Source organism: Betta splendens, chromosome 13 (genome assembly GCF_900634795.4).
Source record: "Betta splendens chromosome 13, fBetSpl5.4, whole genome shotgun sequence".
Taxonomy (NCBI): Eukaryota; Metazoa; Chordata; class Actinopteri; order Anabantiformes; family Osphronemidae; genus Betta; species Betta splendens.
The window spans coordinates 12,445,495-12,461,368 of NC_040893.2; the positions used below are offsets into that span (position 1 = coordinate 12,445,495).

The window sequence follows — 15,874 nt, forward strand, 5'->3', positions numbered from 1 at the left end:
TAGCGCACAGGCACAAGAGGGGCCTTCAGCACGGAGCGTGGGGGACTGGGTCAGCTGTCTGCGAATGCAGAACTCCTGACCGTCACTACTCCAAGATTAGATGGTCATCTAATCTTGGAGTAATGACCCAAAATTAATATTAAAAATGGATTTATTACTTTAAAAAACAAAAACACAATCTATTCTCTGAAAAACATTTATTATGTTTTATGCTTACAAAGTATTGTATTGTATTGTTTTTATTTTATTAGCTGCTATGTTAGGAAAGATGAAAGCTGCATTTATGATATATTTATGTATATGTATCATAACTAAATTAATGTTATTTATTAAGTGAATGTATTTGTATTTCAATTGATTTGCTGTTTAGCATTTCTTAACAGACATCACAGTAAAGCTGGTCAAAGTTATGTTGTACTTTATTAGTTTCTAATGTGCTTTTATAATGTTCATGTATTTAAGGATTATTGAAATACTAATAGTAATTATTAGAATAATTTTATTTCCTAAAATAGTTAGTTTCAGATTTTTCTCCTTATACATTTGTGAGGTAGCCATTTTCTCTACTCGTGGATTGTGCTTATTGATTTGTTTTAGCGGCTCTGTTGTCGCAGCTACCGTCACGTTACTAATCATCTATAGCAGTCGTGGCCTCAGTGACGGCTGTGGAGAATGACACCGAGGTGCCAGTTGACTCCCGCGGTTTAGGCCGAGGCTTCATCATCTCCTCCGTGTTGCGCTCCGGTTTGACCAAGAGAACGTAGCACTTGGGCAGGAAGACGCAGGTCAGGATGCCGAAGCTTGACGCCAGGATGGCGAAAATCTGGACGGCAACCATGAACTTTCCGCGTGTGCTGAGGTACGCCGGGACGAAGGAGATCCACACAATGAAGAAGACCAGCAGAGCGAAGGTCATACACTTCCCCTCGCTGCAAGACAAACACGTGGACAGTGCTTCATCACAAACCAGCGATGACTCGTCCATCGCCTGTAGCTTGAGTCTCTACCTGAAGTGGTCCTCCAGTCTGCGAGCTATAAATGCGAAGATGAAGGCGATCAGAGCCAGCAGGATGTCATAGCCGAAGATGCAGCAGATGAAGACGATAGAGCCTTCATCACACTCCAGGATGATCTTTATGTTCTGGGCGTTCTTTCTGGGGTGTGGGGGGAGGAAGATGAGCCACACTGCACATGCTATAGCCTGGACAAAAAGGTCACAAGGTCAGAAATGACGTCAGGCTCTGCTCATGATAGGAGCTGAGGTGTGCGTTTACCTGTATTAACGTTGCCACGGCAGCTATCGCCCTCTGGTGGCCAAAGGTGAGCTTGTCCACGTCGGGATTGGCTCCGGCTCCGGCTCCGGCGCTTTGGTTGGCGGCGGCGGTGGTGGTGCTGGTGGCGATAACGTCAGGGCCGCCGCCGCTGGCCGCCGCCCTTGCGGCCGCCTTGGCGGCCTTGGCGGCCGCCTTGGCCTTGAGCCGGGCCGCTTTCAGAGCCTGAGCCCTCAGCATCAGCACCACGGCCTTGCCTGAAGCAAAGAAGGGGCCGCGTGGGGAAAAGCACGGCAGTGAGAACGCTGGAGGTGCGTTGGCTCTGGGTGAGACGGCGATACCCACCCATGATGGAGGAGAGGCAGAGGGCGAAGCCGAGCGCCAGGGCCACTTGGCTGGTCATGCAGCTCCACCTCTGAGGCTCCCCGAGGTAGACGATGGAGCAGAGGAAGGTCACCACCAGAGAAACCAGCAGCGTGAAGCTCAGCAGAGCATCGTTGGCCTTCACTAGAGGGGTGCCGATGTGCACAACGAACACCCCCTACAAATATGAGCAGAACAATGACCGAGGTGATTATTAAAAGGAAGCGTGTAATTCCTGGTGGAAATCTCACCACAACAGCAATGGTGACCAGCGCTCCGAAGGCGGAGATGGCGATGAGCGTGATGCCCAGCGGCTCCCCGAAGGCCAGGAACTCGATGATCTTCGGCACGCAGGCGTCGCGGGCGTCGTTGGACCAGTAGTCGCCGCTGCACAGGATGCATTCACGGGCGTCTGTCAGGGACGAGACGAGGTCGCCTGAGCTGTGTTTTCTGCAGCCGAGCAGCATCGTCAAGCATGTTATGGGCTACAACGCGGCGTCTTAGAGGAGTGTGACCGGACTTGTGGTGTTGCTGATCTCGCCGTCGGCGCACGGGATGCAGTCGAAGCAGCAGACGGGCTCTCCCTGCCGGATCCCCTTCCTGGTGCCTGGCTGGCAGTTCTCATTGCACACGGAGCGGGGAGGCTGCAGCACGGAGTCACACACACACACACACACACACACACACACACACACACACACACACACACACACACACACACAGTATATATCACATTAGTAATCTAGAAGAGCATGCTGACACCATGAGAACATGCCGACCTGAGAGCCTTGATTGTTCCATATGATGGAGTCATTCTTCAGGGTCATCCGGGCCTCAGGGGCTTCGGAGCCATTGTAGTGTCCCACAGTGACGTACGCGATGCCCCCGTCACTATCCACCTGCCAGTTGATGATGTCATAGAAGCCCTCCACGTCCCCGTCCGTGAAGAAGATCTCCTCCTTCGTGTTCGGCGCCCTGTAATACACGTTCTTCACGTAGTACATCAGCTGGAGGACGGAGAGAGGCCCACGTTTAGTGGTGATATGCGTCTACAGTACGAGGACGTGCACGTTCGTGCGCGCGGTGATCACCTGCCACGGCTCAAAGTTGCTGATATTAGCACAGCTGTTCCCCACGAACGGACCCCGTCCCTCTTCGCAGTATTCCAGGTTGTGCAGGGCGTGAGCCACGACGTACACGGCTTTGTACACGCTGCAGCGAGACCCTCCTGTTATCTCAATGTGACTAAGGCAAACCGAGAGTCACTGCGGGAGTCGTGGCCGAGGCGTCGTGAGAACTGACCTGTAGGTGATCCGCAGCTGGGAGACGTCAGAGTAGGTGTTGTTCATTTTGGCTACAGACTCCCTCCCTGTACACAGTCCGTCAGGAACGGACCTGGCGGCTCTGGACAGGCTGCCGTTAGCAGCAGCGCTCTGTCGGGCCTGGCTCAGAGCCCTGCCATAGTTCAACGTGCAGTTGAACAGCTGCAAGTAAAGGAAGTATTTATTCATACTGAGTGGAGCCAGGTCAGGGGTTCCCGCCCTCCCCTCCCGTCATGAGCATACCGTCTCCCAGAATTCCTCTGTGAGCGGGTCGGCGTAGGGGTCCAGGCTGAGCAGGTGCTCCCGGAGACCGGGTATGTCGGCCCTCTTCACCCCGAAGCCGAGGGTGCCGCCCAGCAACGCGCTCACCTGGGAACGGGAACGTGATCAGCTGCAGCTGCGCCTCGCGGACGCTCGGACCCAACGGGGCGCGTGGGGGCTCACCGACGGCCGGTTGATGACAGCGGACGTGACCCAGGCCTCGCTGGCGATCCAGGTGCGGTTGGTGACGTTGTGCAGAAGCAGCTCGGTGATGAGGGGACTCAGGTCCACGTCTGACGAGAAGACCACGATGATCTTGGCTGTGGACTCCACCACCGTTTTGACGATGCGCTGGATGTCCAGAGGGGAATCCACCTGAAGCAGGAGACGGAGTCGTCGGACTGTGGTCACATGACCTTTAGACATAATGACGTGTGGGGAGGGCTGAGCACCTTTGGCAGGGTCTCCGAGAAGGAGATACAGACGCCGGCCTCCTCCACCTGGTCCTTGAAGTCTTTGATGCCGTACTTGCCGTAGTCGTCGTCAGCAGCGATGGCGCCCACCCAGGTCCAGCCGAAGTGCAGCACCAGCTTGGCCATGGCGGTGGACTGGTGTCTGTCATTGGGAACGGTCCTCAGGAACGTGGGGAACTGGAACTTGCTTTCCAGGGCGGAGCACGTGGAACAATAGCTGACCTGAAGAGGAGAGGCTGTTATAGTGACTCTATCGGGTCCGTTTGCTCGCTCGCCGCTGACCGACCTGGGGGAAGTGATACAGGCCTAGGATCCTGGCAGTGGCGATGGACAGGTCGGAGCCCCCGGCCCCCACCAGCCCGGCCTGGGGCGCCCCGTCGCCACAGCGGTAGTTGGGCACGGCCTCGTCCTGACCCGTCAGGTAGGTGAGGGTGCCCTCCACGGCCTTGGAGATGGTGAAGCAGGAGTCGTAGATGACGTAGCCCAGTTCGGTGTTGGGCAGCAGGTATTTGTTCCGGTTGATTTCGTTGATGGCGAACAGCATGGTCTGCATCCAGCGGAAGGTGCGGAAGTTAAAGCTAGAACAAAAGAAAGGGAGAAAGGCCTGATGGCTTGATGCTGCCCGCCTAATCAGCCACAAGAGGCCCGTTTGCAGCCTGTTTATTCTCGCACACGGCGGCGTAGAAGCAGAATTCATAATAATATGCGCTATTGAAGCTAATTGGCCTCAGAGGTGCCGCTTTGCTCTGTAGCAAAATCGCCAATCAAGGAAAATCAGCTCAGGACGTCTCAGGAGTAAAAGGGATAATTGAAACCCGTAACTACTGTACATCACTCATAAGGTTATTTCTCAGGTAAAGGCAAACACGCAGATGAACTGAACTGACAGTTTACAACGGGCTGTGGCTCAACTCACCCTTCGCAGCCAGAGGACGTGGGCAGCTTCGAGGTGTTCCCGTCATTGGAAGCGATGTGCCTGTGGACGGGGAACATGCCCCCGATGATGACCCTCTTCTTCTCCGTGTTCTTGTAGCCGCTCAGGTTGAACTTGGCCTTCAGTTTGCACGTGGTGGCCAGAGCCGAGCCGGAGAGGCAGAGGAACGCGCACAGACCCAACAGAAGCGCTCTGGTCTCCATGCTCATCAGCTCTCTGTGCGGCGGACGGCGAGGTGTGACAGGTGTCGCTGCCTGTCCCCGAGGGAGACGAGCTGAAAACAGAGCCAGCAACACAAACGCAGAGGGGAGGATGAGGGTGAGTGGCTGAGGGAGCGGAGGCGGGAACGTTAACGAAGCATCGTCGTCTCATTAGAGCACAGATTTGCCTGTGGACCAACAAGCACCCATCGAAACACCTCTACGTCAAACTAATTCAGAGCATCATCTCCATCAGTCCCTTTCTTCTATCCGTAGTCACTCCATCATATAAAAGTGTTATGGGGGCAAACCTCTTAACTGGTCTCAGGTCAGTTTTCAACTGACAGGTGAGTGTGGCAACTGGAGCAGTCTCACATTAAGACAATACTGTTTCAAAGTGAGGCCTGATCCCCTGAGTTGGACTCTGTGGCGTGTTGATGAGAGACTGAACTTGTCTGAGCTTGTCTCTCAGTCAACGGGGACCAAGACACACCTGAACCCCTGACGGCCACCGGGGAAACAAGCTCACAAATAAGATTTCAATCAAGGTAAATCTCCACTACGATTTCAATGCTCATATTTGTTAAGTATATTTATGTTTTGATTTTAGTGAATTTCCAGTAACATTAATAGAATTTAGGGAACTGCTGTTGGATCTAGTACATTTAGGTTTAAGAACAAGGTCTTATTTACACAAACATCTACTACCTACTGTAAATAACTTTGTCAATACTAAAGTGTTAATTTGTGATGAGTGAGTTTGACTGAGTCTTGTGAGGCATCTGATGAGTGCTACAAGAACTCAATTATGTACAGTAAAAAAAACATGTCAGAGTTGTGTGATTTGCTTCTTTTTTTTAAATTTTATTTCTACTTTTAAAATTTTATTCACTGCATTCGCTCATCTCAAAGTTGAAGTGTCTCCAAAATGTGGTGCTGGTAATATTAAACAATGACAATGAGCTGAGTTGGTCCAAAGCGCAGTAGGACATGTAAGCAGAAGTGAAAGTTTCAACATGGAGATCTTTATTAAAGCTCAGTTTTCCATTGTACAAATGTCATCATAGTTGAAACTGCATGCAGTGGCTTGGTTTGAGGCACGTTACTAAAGGAGAAAGAGCATCGCTGAACAAAAAGAATGAGGGGAAAAAATAAACAGCAGACATAAGTTGCATAACTTAATGTTAATGATTATACAAATAAATCCAACTACAAATCAATGTCTGTTATTAAGCGGTTTTCTCTTGAGACATATTTAACTCAAAGTACACGTATAAAAGGCCAAACAGATGGAGAAACACTAAGAGCAGTTCAGACAAGTTAGGAAAATCATTCCTTTGAGTATTTTTCCATTAAAGGTTAGGGGTTTAACAGAAGATGAGAGGCACAAATACAAATTCTGGAGGCAAGAGAACCACCACGTCTGAGTGAAATGTCTGATACTACAATACAATTTAAAACTCAGTTAAACCTGAGCACTGTATTCACTGGAGGTCTAAATAATAAGACTGTAGACTAGAGGTTATAATGTACTTCATGTTTGACAGAAGAGTTATGCCTTTTTTGCGAAGGTGAAATAATGTTTGAGCTGGGAGCAGACGGTACTCTTGAACTCAACTTTTGACACTACGGAGCGACACACTTGATAAAAGGTGAAGTTCCCACTGGATGTGGGATTCCAATACGCTGATGAAACATCACGGCTTGACGGGTGACGATGTGCAACAAAATGTTCCCCTGCGCAACCAAAGAGCAGCCAAACAATGAAGTGACAACAGCAATTTACACAACGTGGCTATAAAGTCTACTGTATAATTTTGTTATTAGTTAGTCCTCTCGTCATGTTTATTCATAAAGAGCATACATATTGCAACACGAGGAGAAACGGCGCCGCATCCTCCTTTCTGGATACATCCGTCCAGGTCAGGTCACGCCAAAGAAAAAATTAAGATAACAGAACAGGCACATACAGGTACCCATCATGTTGGCCTCCTGCACAGCTGCACACCAGTCATGACACTGAAGCTAGTCTCGGGTCGACTGCTGTCCACTAGAACTAGAGCAATTTTGACAATTGCAGGTCATCGGATGAGCCAAACGTTAAATACCAGCACAGCATATTTTACTTTTGGCAAAACAAAACAAAAAAGCTTTAGAATGTCGATTGGTCACATAGGTTGTCGGTTCAGTTTAACGTCCGCACGGGCAACCTCCTCCGTAGCACAGTATACAGGCAGAAAGAGCGCAGGAACAAAGTGAGGATAGTCTGAGGCTGAGAAAATTCTGACCTACAACAGAAAAACCAAAACATCCAACAAAAAGGCAGAAAACAATTCATACTCTCCTGCTGTTCTTTCTTTTTATGCCACTATGGTTTGCTCCTTTTCCTACTTCTCCCATCTGATTAAGCAACCCGAGGCATCTAGTTGGCTTCCTGAACATTCACAGCTTCTCGTCGCTCGCCTTGTGTGTTCGCAAAAGGAAGCAGCAGTTTACCTTTTCATGAGAGAGAAGAACTTCTCGTTGCAGATGGAACAACCATGACATTATTACTAATAACCAATCCATTAATGCATACTGCCAAAAAAAAAAGTATTAAGACCAGGGGGGAGTGGTGGGGCGAGCAGAGCGGCAGCGCCTTTGCGTGTGCGCCCGTCACAGTACAGTCTGCCTCCCATTGGAATGTTGAAGAGAGCGGAGAAATTAACAGGGGAAGGGGGGGTGGAGGAAGTCATAAGGAAGGAGAGAAGAGAAGGAGAGGAGTTGGCCAGCCCTCTCTAATATAACTTGAGTGTGTTTGTGCAGAGAGAGTGTGTGTATATGTGTGCATGTGTGCATGTGTGTGTCCCATTAGTATGACTGAATGTTGTGTTTTATTCCCACTCTGTTGTACCAGGTGGCTTGGAGGTCAGATCATACATGACTCTGGAGATTCCAGGGATCTTCTTGATCTCATTCACCATCTTCAGCACTACCTGATAAAACAAGTAAGATAATTTATTGAGTGAGTAAAGCCCTTCTCTGAACCTAGATAGGTCCAAGAAAGCCAGAACTACGAGGTACCTCCTCTGGGATATGGTTGCCCGGCATGGCAGGGATACCGGTCATGAAGTCGCTGGTGATGAAGGTGCGTATCACCACGGAACGCCGGCAGGACGGCTGCTTTTGCAATGGGTCACGGTCAAAGTGCAAGGGTGTCAGGATGACCGGCATCTGGCTGATCTTACCAGAGAAGCCTGGAAGGAATTGGAAAGGCAGAATGAAAATGAATTCATGTCTAGTGGGATGAGTAAGTCCTCCCATCCCAGTACATCTACAGAAAAAAAATCAACACTGGAGCCTGTTTTGGTCAGACTTACCAGACTCTCTCAGGATGGTGTGAGCTACAAAGTCAGCCTGTCTGAGCGTGCTCAAAACGCCTGTGGTCAGAAAGGTTGGTGTAATGTCTGAAGGTGGCTCCTTCACATGGGACCCAAACACGTAGACGACCCTGGAGTAAGTAGAAATGAGAGCATGTGCATTTATTCTACTGATCTATTTTGGCATCTCAGTGAGGACTGAGAGAAAGAGTGGGGGAGCAAACTTTAGTTGCTTACCTGTTGATGCTATGGCACATGCGAGGGATGAGTCTGGCCAGGAACATGAGAGATTCCCAATGTGGAGACTCTTTACTTGTGACACCGCATACGTAACTATAGGACCGGCAATCCCCCTGTAGCGGAGACAAGTTAGTTTATGGTTATTAAAGAAACTGGCCGTGTTTAAAACAAATGTTTAAAAGGATTACAAGGTGGATCACTGTATGCCCACGTGTGCTCCATTTGTGTTACAAAAAAACAGCAGTGTTTCTATAAATAAAGTCTTTTCACTTGCAGCAAATTCCCCAGGCAGTAAAAGCTGCCCATGTTTACGTAATGTCTCCTGTCTGCCCCACAATTTGAGGTTAAGGGCAAATTTTAAACTCTGGCTTCAAACAGGAAATAACTGGAAACACCCACAGATACACACAGTCGGAAAGCAATGTTTAGGCGAGAACGGCCAACAGCCAACACACAAGGTCGAGTGGAAAGTGATATTTTGTACGTGTGTAACCAGTCAGAGAGGAAAAAAAATGTCCCACAATAGTCACTCCACTTTTCTCTCCTAGACTAGACAGTGAAAAAAAGTTAGTGAGTACTATGTGGCTGGCCTTTAAACTACAACTTGGACACAGGAAGAGCACAGGCTGAATGGCTGTATTAGATGAATTGACAACTTTTTGTTTACCTGGACGCCAACAGTTTTGATGGGCAGCAGGAAGGCATTGAGTGAATGAAGGCTGGTGATTTGCATGAGTTTCTCCTCCTCCTCGTCTGATATGCACGACTTGACTCTCTGCAGCAAGGCATGTGGCTGCGCAAAACAGGCGGACAGATTTCAGAAAAGTGAAAGATACTAACAGCAAAACTACTCGTTACAACAACTTTATTTGGCATTTGGTGCAATGTGACCAACAAACCAGCAGAGGTTGCAAATTAACTAAAGAATTTACTAAACAACTTGGTTTGTCACATAGGGAGTTTCCAATGCACCAAGTGCTTGGCTGAAGAAGCTGCTGCTTATAAACACCATGATTTTATTTTTAATTTATGTTCTTCAAAAAAAAAAAAAAAAAATTGTCCAATGAACGTAACTGATGTGCTGTTAAAGCGCAGCATCTGTTGTTCTGACCTTTTTGACGCTTGCAGAGAAGTCTGTGATGATTTTGAGGATGTTGTTTGTTTCAGCAAAATCCTTACAGATATATGGTTCCTCTGCACAAATCACTCTGATTGACAAACCAGGACCTAAAAGCAGGTGAACATTTTAGCATATATAAATAGAAAATAGTCTGATTTAACAGAACAATAAAACAGACTAAAGCTGAGCCACCACAGCCATAGTGATGAGATGTATCAGTTTTGTGTGTTAACACAGTCACACAAAAGGCTTGTGGGTTTAAGGACTTGCCAGGGAAAGGATGACGAGACACAATCTCCTCCGGCAGGCCCAGCTCTCTCCCCAGCGCTCTGACCTCATCTTTATGGAAATCCTTTAGTGGTTCGATCACTTTTCCCTGCAGAGTCAAAAACAGGTGGAATCAATATTGCAAAAAGAGGCTGAGACAAATGCTGATGCGTTGCAGTCGTGCATTTATATAAAAACTTATAAACTTTCAGAGGTTTAGGTAAATGTTATAAATACGGACGACAAACAGAAAAAAAAGAAACTATAGCCACAGCAAAAACCTAATCTTCCAATGTTGTCCTCTAATCTATCAAACCAGGAATAGTACATGCATGTATTGCAGTATGCTTCACTGTTAAAGTGTACAGGTGTAATGTGATAAAATACCATTAAGTAGGAGTAAATCATGCTGATAGGCATTTAGTGACTGTAAAATTACTTGGAAATGGAATGGAGTTTTAAAGCTACACTAAGTTTCCGCCAAGTGAAGTAAAAACATAACAGGGTGAAAAAACAAGTTCAGCAATTTTAAACAAAATGTAGAAGCAAGTCACAGGAAAGCTGGCAGCAGCCACTTTCTAGACGGAGTCAGAGAGCAGAGCTAAGCACGAAGAAGCAGAATTATTTTGCACAGACAAAGCTAAAAGCTATTTGTGGCTTTTTGCAGGAATGGCCAGAAAGAAACAGGACAGCAGTGGCCAAAAGGAAGCGTATATAATCTTGACTTTGTTTTGGTTCTCAGATGATGTACTGTGATTGTTAAAGAGTGACAGTCAGAGAAATCTTTCTCCATTTACATTACTGGCACGTTTGCATTTCTCCACATCTGACTGTAAAATGTCTTGTAAAGCTGCCATATGCTGTATTTGGTATTTCTCATAAATGCTTGCTTGACGTGGAAGCCCTTAACCTTTATGTTACAGACATGTGTTGTATGTGTTCAAAGGTTAAACACACACTGTTGATTCAATTATGTTTTGAGTCATGTGCAGGAATGTAGAAAGGAATCTATCCATCAAACTAAACGTGTGTGTGTGTGCGTGTGCGTGTGTGTGCGTGTAGTACCTCATCTCTAAGTTTGCGGATGAGTTCAGTATCGTTGTGGTGTGTTTTGATGACTTCTGCTTTGCCACTGGCAATATGAGAAGCGCTCTCAATGAGATCGGGCCTCAGAGTACCTTGGGCCAGAAAAACCTCCTCTGGCTTAAGATTCATCTCGCCAATCACTTCATTTGCCACCTGTAAGACAACAACACAACTGATACAGTTGTGCAATACTGAATAAAAGACATGACAGGAAGGGAGCTGAACAGACCAACTAGCAGGTTGAAATAAAAAAAAAATAAAAAAAATGTAAAAATAACAACTTCAGGGCTTCAATACTAACTTTGACAAATGTGTCTCCAATAATTTTCCTTTTCTCTTCTGGGTTTGTTGTCATATTCAAGGTCTTGCTGATGCGTTTTCGTGGCGTCCTGTCTTCCTCAGAGATGGGAAGAGTTGTTGTTCCGTTGTAAAAGGTGTGAGCAGCGTTCACCACTGAAGAGACCAAGATGTTACATTAAAGACAAAAGATGGCACGATGAAAACAAACAGTTATTGATTAGATATCACACTGCAATCCACACAAGATAGGAACCTAACTAATGTCAGTGAGGTGTAACTTCTGTCTGGTTCTTACCTTTGACTTTGATGCCCAGCTTGGTCAGGGCCTCCTCCACACTCTGACTCTCTCTTTTTCTCATGAAGCCATTGTCGATGTGAACTGCTATCACCTGGTCCTGGTTCAACGCTTTGTTGAGCAGAGCGGTGCAGACTGTGGAGTCAACCCCACCACTCAGCAGCACCTGAAGTAAATAAATTAGCACTTTATAATGTTGCATGCTATAATGAGAGTTTTTAACTGTAGTTGAGGAACAAGACACCAAGCTTTCATGTGCTTAGAATTCATATACCGTGTTTCTTTATATAAAAAAAATCCTTTAACTTGAAAGCGAATCCTACACTCATTTATCGCCGTCACACTCCCCTGAGATGAAGCCCAGTTTGAAGCTGCTCTGGGAGAAGACTACCTTTTTCCACACGAAACAGGGTTTAATCAAGAGCCTAATTGGCTCTACTTAACTTCCCATCACTTGTGCTGCCACCACTTTCTGTGCAGCTACTACACTTAAGACACAGGAGCACCACATTTAGCCACATCATGCAATCGATTAAAATGTGCTGATAGAATATTTGTTCCACTTTTATTTTTCTGCCCACGTGTTACACAGCAGTGATCACCGAATGTAGTTTCACTCACCAGTACTTTAGATTTGTCGACTTTTTCTCTGATTTCATTGATGCAGTGCTGTTGCCGATTCTGTACAGTGAAGTTACTTGTGCATCCGGCGATCTCAAAGAGAAAGTTGCGCAGCATCTCCATGCCTCGCTCTGTCAGGTCGACCTCAGGGTGAAACTGTGTCCCATACAGTTTCTTCTGTTCATTAGCAATCCCTGATGAAAGCAAAGATAGTTTCCTAGTGGATTCATATGACTGTGGTGACCAATATTTTTAATATACTTAAGAAATTATGTAACATACAGAAATTTAAATAAAATCAATGAGCTGATTTAAAGAAAAACAATCCATTTTCAGAGTAAATATTTTCCTCATAGACTATGCCAACTGTAAATGGAAACAGGCTTAAACAAAGAAACCACTAAATGAAAACCCAACTGCAGTTTAAATTTAGATTACGTTAACCATGTCACACCCTGTTGCATGCTGCTCACCCGCAATGATGTTTCCTGACTGAGCCACCACTTTAAAGCCTTCAGCCACTTTATCCACACTGTCCCCGTGGGTCAGTAGGACCAGTTCCTCCTTCTGAAGGCCTCTGATAAACACACAAACACAGATGTCAGGGGAAGACAGCGTTGCAGGGTGTGTTTCAGTACTATCTGCATTGGATTTGAAAACCAGGGGATATGATGATGATGCTGGAATGCTTCTGCAGTTTGTACATAAAATATATAAATGGCGCTGGAGCCTCTGTTTACACATAAGGCAGACTTTCAAACCTAGTGACATATTTGCTAGTAGCAGTTACCAAACATCTCTGTTGAGTGGGAAAATAAAATGTAACAATATCAAAAATTATATATTATAAATAATAAACAGAACATTGTGTAGTCTTTGTGAACAATTGTATTACCTGAATAGGGAACAAGTGTTATCCAGTCCGATGTTAAACACTCCATCTTCCCTTACACTCTTTTTGTGCACTGTGCCCCCAAAGACTTTATTCATCATCTAAAAGACAAATTCACACATCAGAATGAACACCCTCTATGATACATCTGTTACTGTCTGCATCACAGAGAAATGTGCTAGAGAATGGACAGCTAAGACTTTTAATTTCAAGGCTAGCTGGAGAAACTGAGCGCGTAAAGCTCTCATCTCCCTCGGCTAGTGTCAGAGTGCCCTTGAATAAGGTGGTAATGTCCCAGGAGAGCTGAATAGCAGCCTGGAATGGTGTGATAGCAGAAAGCAGCTAATCTGTGTGAATCCATTTAACTGAAATGCATTGTAAAAGAAAGACAGTCAAACTACTTATCATAAACGTCTCAACAAGGCCTGTGCACAATTACCTGCATTCCATAGCAAATCCCAAGGACGGGCTTTCCTATAGTGAAAATGGCAGGGTCAAACCAGGGGGCATCTTCTGCATAGACAGATGCGGGGCCTCCTGAAATAATGATTGCCCTAAAAAAGGGGAAAAAACAGGAAGACCTATTAGCTTCAACCTTTTTATAAAAACATTTTTATATTGACAAAATACATATTGTCATACTCGCCTGTAGCCCTGTTCTCTAATAGCAAAGGCTGGGGTCTCCAGGGGGAGGATCTCAGAGCGGACACACAGCTCTCGCACCCGCCTGTCAATCACTTTGCCGTACTGGGCCCCGGCATCCAAGATCGCCACTGCCCCCTCGCATGACCCATTCTGCTCTGCGCTGATCTCCAGCTGAGGACACATGGAATAAAAAAAAACACATCTTACTAAATTTTTTGTTCCTCTTTGCAAAAAACATACTGAACATCTACAGATGCTTTTGTTTCATGTCAAATTTGAGGCGAGGTGGTGGAAAGTAACCCATTTGTCCTAGACTTTACTCTGACCAATCAACTACCCATGGAAAATGTGACTTAATCACGCTAAACGTAATTATAGACATGTGAGCCACAATACAAGACAGCCACTCTTGTTAAAGGAGTCAACCAGCCTACTAATAGGATCACATGAAACTCACAAGTTAGTCAAAGGTTACAAGTACCAAAAACCCGTGCGACCCATGTCCCCCCACTATTAACACAAGTGGGGAATGGAGTCTGTCACCTGAGCCTTGGCCAAAGCCTGCATCCATGTCTTTATCATCTGTCAGTTTGATGATCCGAGGATTATTTCACTATATGTATTTGATAAAAACGTCGTATTATAAGTCAGATCAGACTGACAGCTAATTAATGTGTCGAAGCGAGCTCGATAGATCAGGAACACGATCCCACGTGGTTTAGAAGAAAACACTTCCGCCGCCTCTAAAAACAACTTGAATTAGCCATGCTACCAATCACCTCCGATAGGTTATCTCAAACACATTAGACGGGCTGCAGCAGCGGCGTAGTCACACGGAACCACATAACAGTCACGGGGCGAACTTTACCGAGGCAGCAGCGCCTCCGGTTGAAACACCGGCATCTCAAGTTGGTTGGAAACAGCTAGCCCAATGACGACGTTAGCAACATGTCAGTTACCGTTAGCACCAAGTGCAGAGCAGCGGTGGTGTAAAATAAATAGCTTTACAACGAGCCGTCGCTGTCTCGACTCCAACATGTGCTCCAAAACCGTCACAGCGCAGGACGTTCCTTCAGCTAGCGGCGCTGTCAGTGCGAATTCTACCGGGCTAACAATTGACACATGTAGCATGCTAGCTCACAGGTATTATAAACAGTAGTCATTAGCATTACCCTGTTAGCCTTGCGTCCTGCGGCTGGCTAAGTTAGCGGAGCTATGCTAAAAACCCACGCGGCGCTTGGAGGCAAAAGGTCTTGGGGGGGATTCGCCCCTAAGGAGAAGGCAAAAACGCTAAAGATTAAATGCTCCCTGGACGTCACTGCGGTGTCCTGTCCGGTTAGCAGCGGGGAGCAACACGTTCGTGTAGCACCGCAACAGGCGCACGGCGTCGCACTCGGTGTTCCTCAGCGGCTGGTGTCGATCCACGCACGCCAACTTTCCCCCCCTCCCGAGATGAAACAGGCCGTAATTAACCAGGGGGACCACACCGGCCAGCGGGGTCCTGGACCGGGCCGCCCCCAGAACCGAACCGGAGCGGGGGCCAGTCCCCGCCGCACTGACCTTGCTCTCTCCGTTGCACAGAGCCATGGAGGACCGCCGTGTCGTGGAATGAGCTCTCCACTTCGCCTCGGTGTCCCCGGTCTCAGAGAGGGAGAGCGCTACCGCTTAGCTCCTCAGCAGCACGCCGACTACTGTCTGGAAGCAGGTTGGCTGCCGGAGGAGGACGGGCTGTCACAGTCAGCCCCCGGGCCTGGGAACGACTTCCACGCTGGGGGGTCGACTAAATAAACGTTGCTGCTTTACATGGGTGGAGCGCAAAATTACATACAAAGAACAAAAGTGATTTACAAATTGCAATTAATTTCAAAGTCAAGGAACGTCTAAGCGATAATAATAGGCTCTGTTCCAGTTTTCTTGCCACACTCTTAAATATAATAAAGTAGATTATATGCAGATAGTGCTTTGTTTTTCCAGTTTATTTATTTGTGTTATGAAAATGTAGTGTCGGGATCCAGAAAGACTCTCATACCTTGAATTTACTGAAAGAAAATTAAAATAATAAAACAATAAAATAAGTCATAGCATTTAAATAGAACTTCTGGCTGAAGGAGAAGCTACTTTTATTGTTAAAACAGAATTGTTTTACATTAATTATTAATAATGCTGTTGTCATTGCAAACATACACAAACCGATATTTATACATTTATAAGTTAAATTTTCGAGC

General features: G+C 46.5%; 1 protein-coding gene across 2 annotated transcripts; it reads right to left on the minus strand.

Annotated features, from left to right (window-relative positions):
• Positions 1 to 246: 246 nt before the first annotated feature.
• Positions 247 to 15,505, minus strand: gmps (guanine monophosphate synthase). 2 transcript variants are annotated; one of them, XM_041073500.2, is made up of 30 exons: positions 15,210 to 15,505; positions 13,651 to 13,820; positions 13,444 to 13,558; positions 13,008 to 13,105; positions 12,586 to 12,689; positions 12,113 to 12,306; positions 11,492 to 11,657; positions 11,198 to 11,349; positions 10,876 to 11,049; positions 9,814 to 9,919; positions 9,535 to 9,650; positions 9,091 to 9,216; positions 8,421 to 8,536; positions 8,184 to 8,314; positions 7,888 to 8,060; positions 7,718 to 7,799; positions 4,607 to 4,898; positions 3,977 to 4,268; positions 3,670 to 3,912; positions 3,401 to 3,592; positions 3,200 to 3,325; positions 2,937 to 3,118; positions 2,726 to 2,846; positions 2,414 to 2,641; positions 2,155 to 2,278; positions 1,886 to 2,046; positions 1,617 to 1,812; positions 1,275 to 1,528; positions 1,008 to 1,201; positions 247 to 929 (listed from the first exon to the last, which is right to left on the minus strand). In XM_041073500.2, exons 1-30 carry the CDS (start codon positions 15,234 to 15,236, stop codon positions 629 to 631), a joined length of 4,956 nt encoding a protein of 1,651 aa, XP_040929434.1. In that variant the 5' UTR covers positions 15,237 to 15,505; the 3' UTR covers positions 247 to 628. The 2 variants fall into 2 exon arrangements, with proteins under 2 accessions (XP_040929434.1, XP_029027648.1); XM_029171815.3 differs by lacking the exons at positions 247 to 929; positions 1,008 to 1,201; positions 1,275 to 1,528; ... (9 more) ...; positions 3,977 to 4,268; positions 4,607 to 4,898 and having other exon boundaries at positions 5,828 to 7,799; positions 15,210 to 15,464.
• Between the last annotated feature and the right edge of the window lie 369 nt (positions 15,506 to 15,874).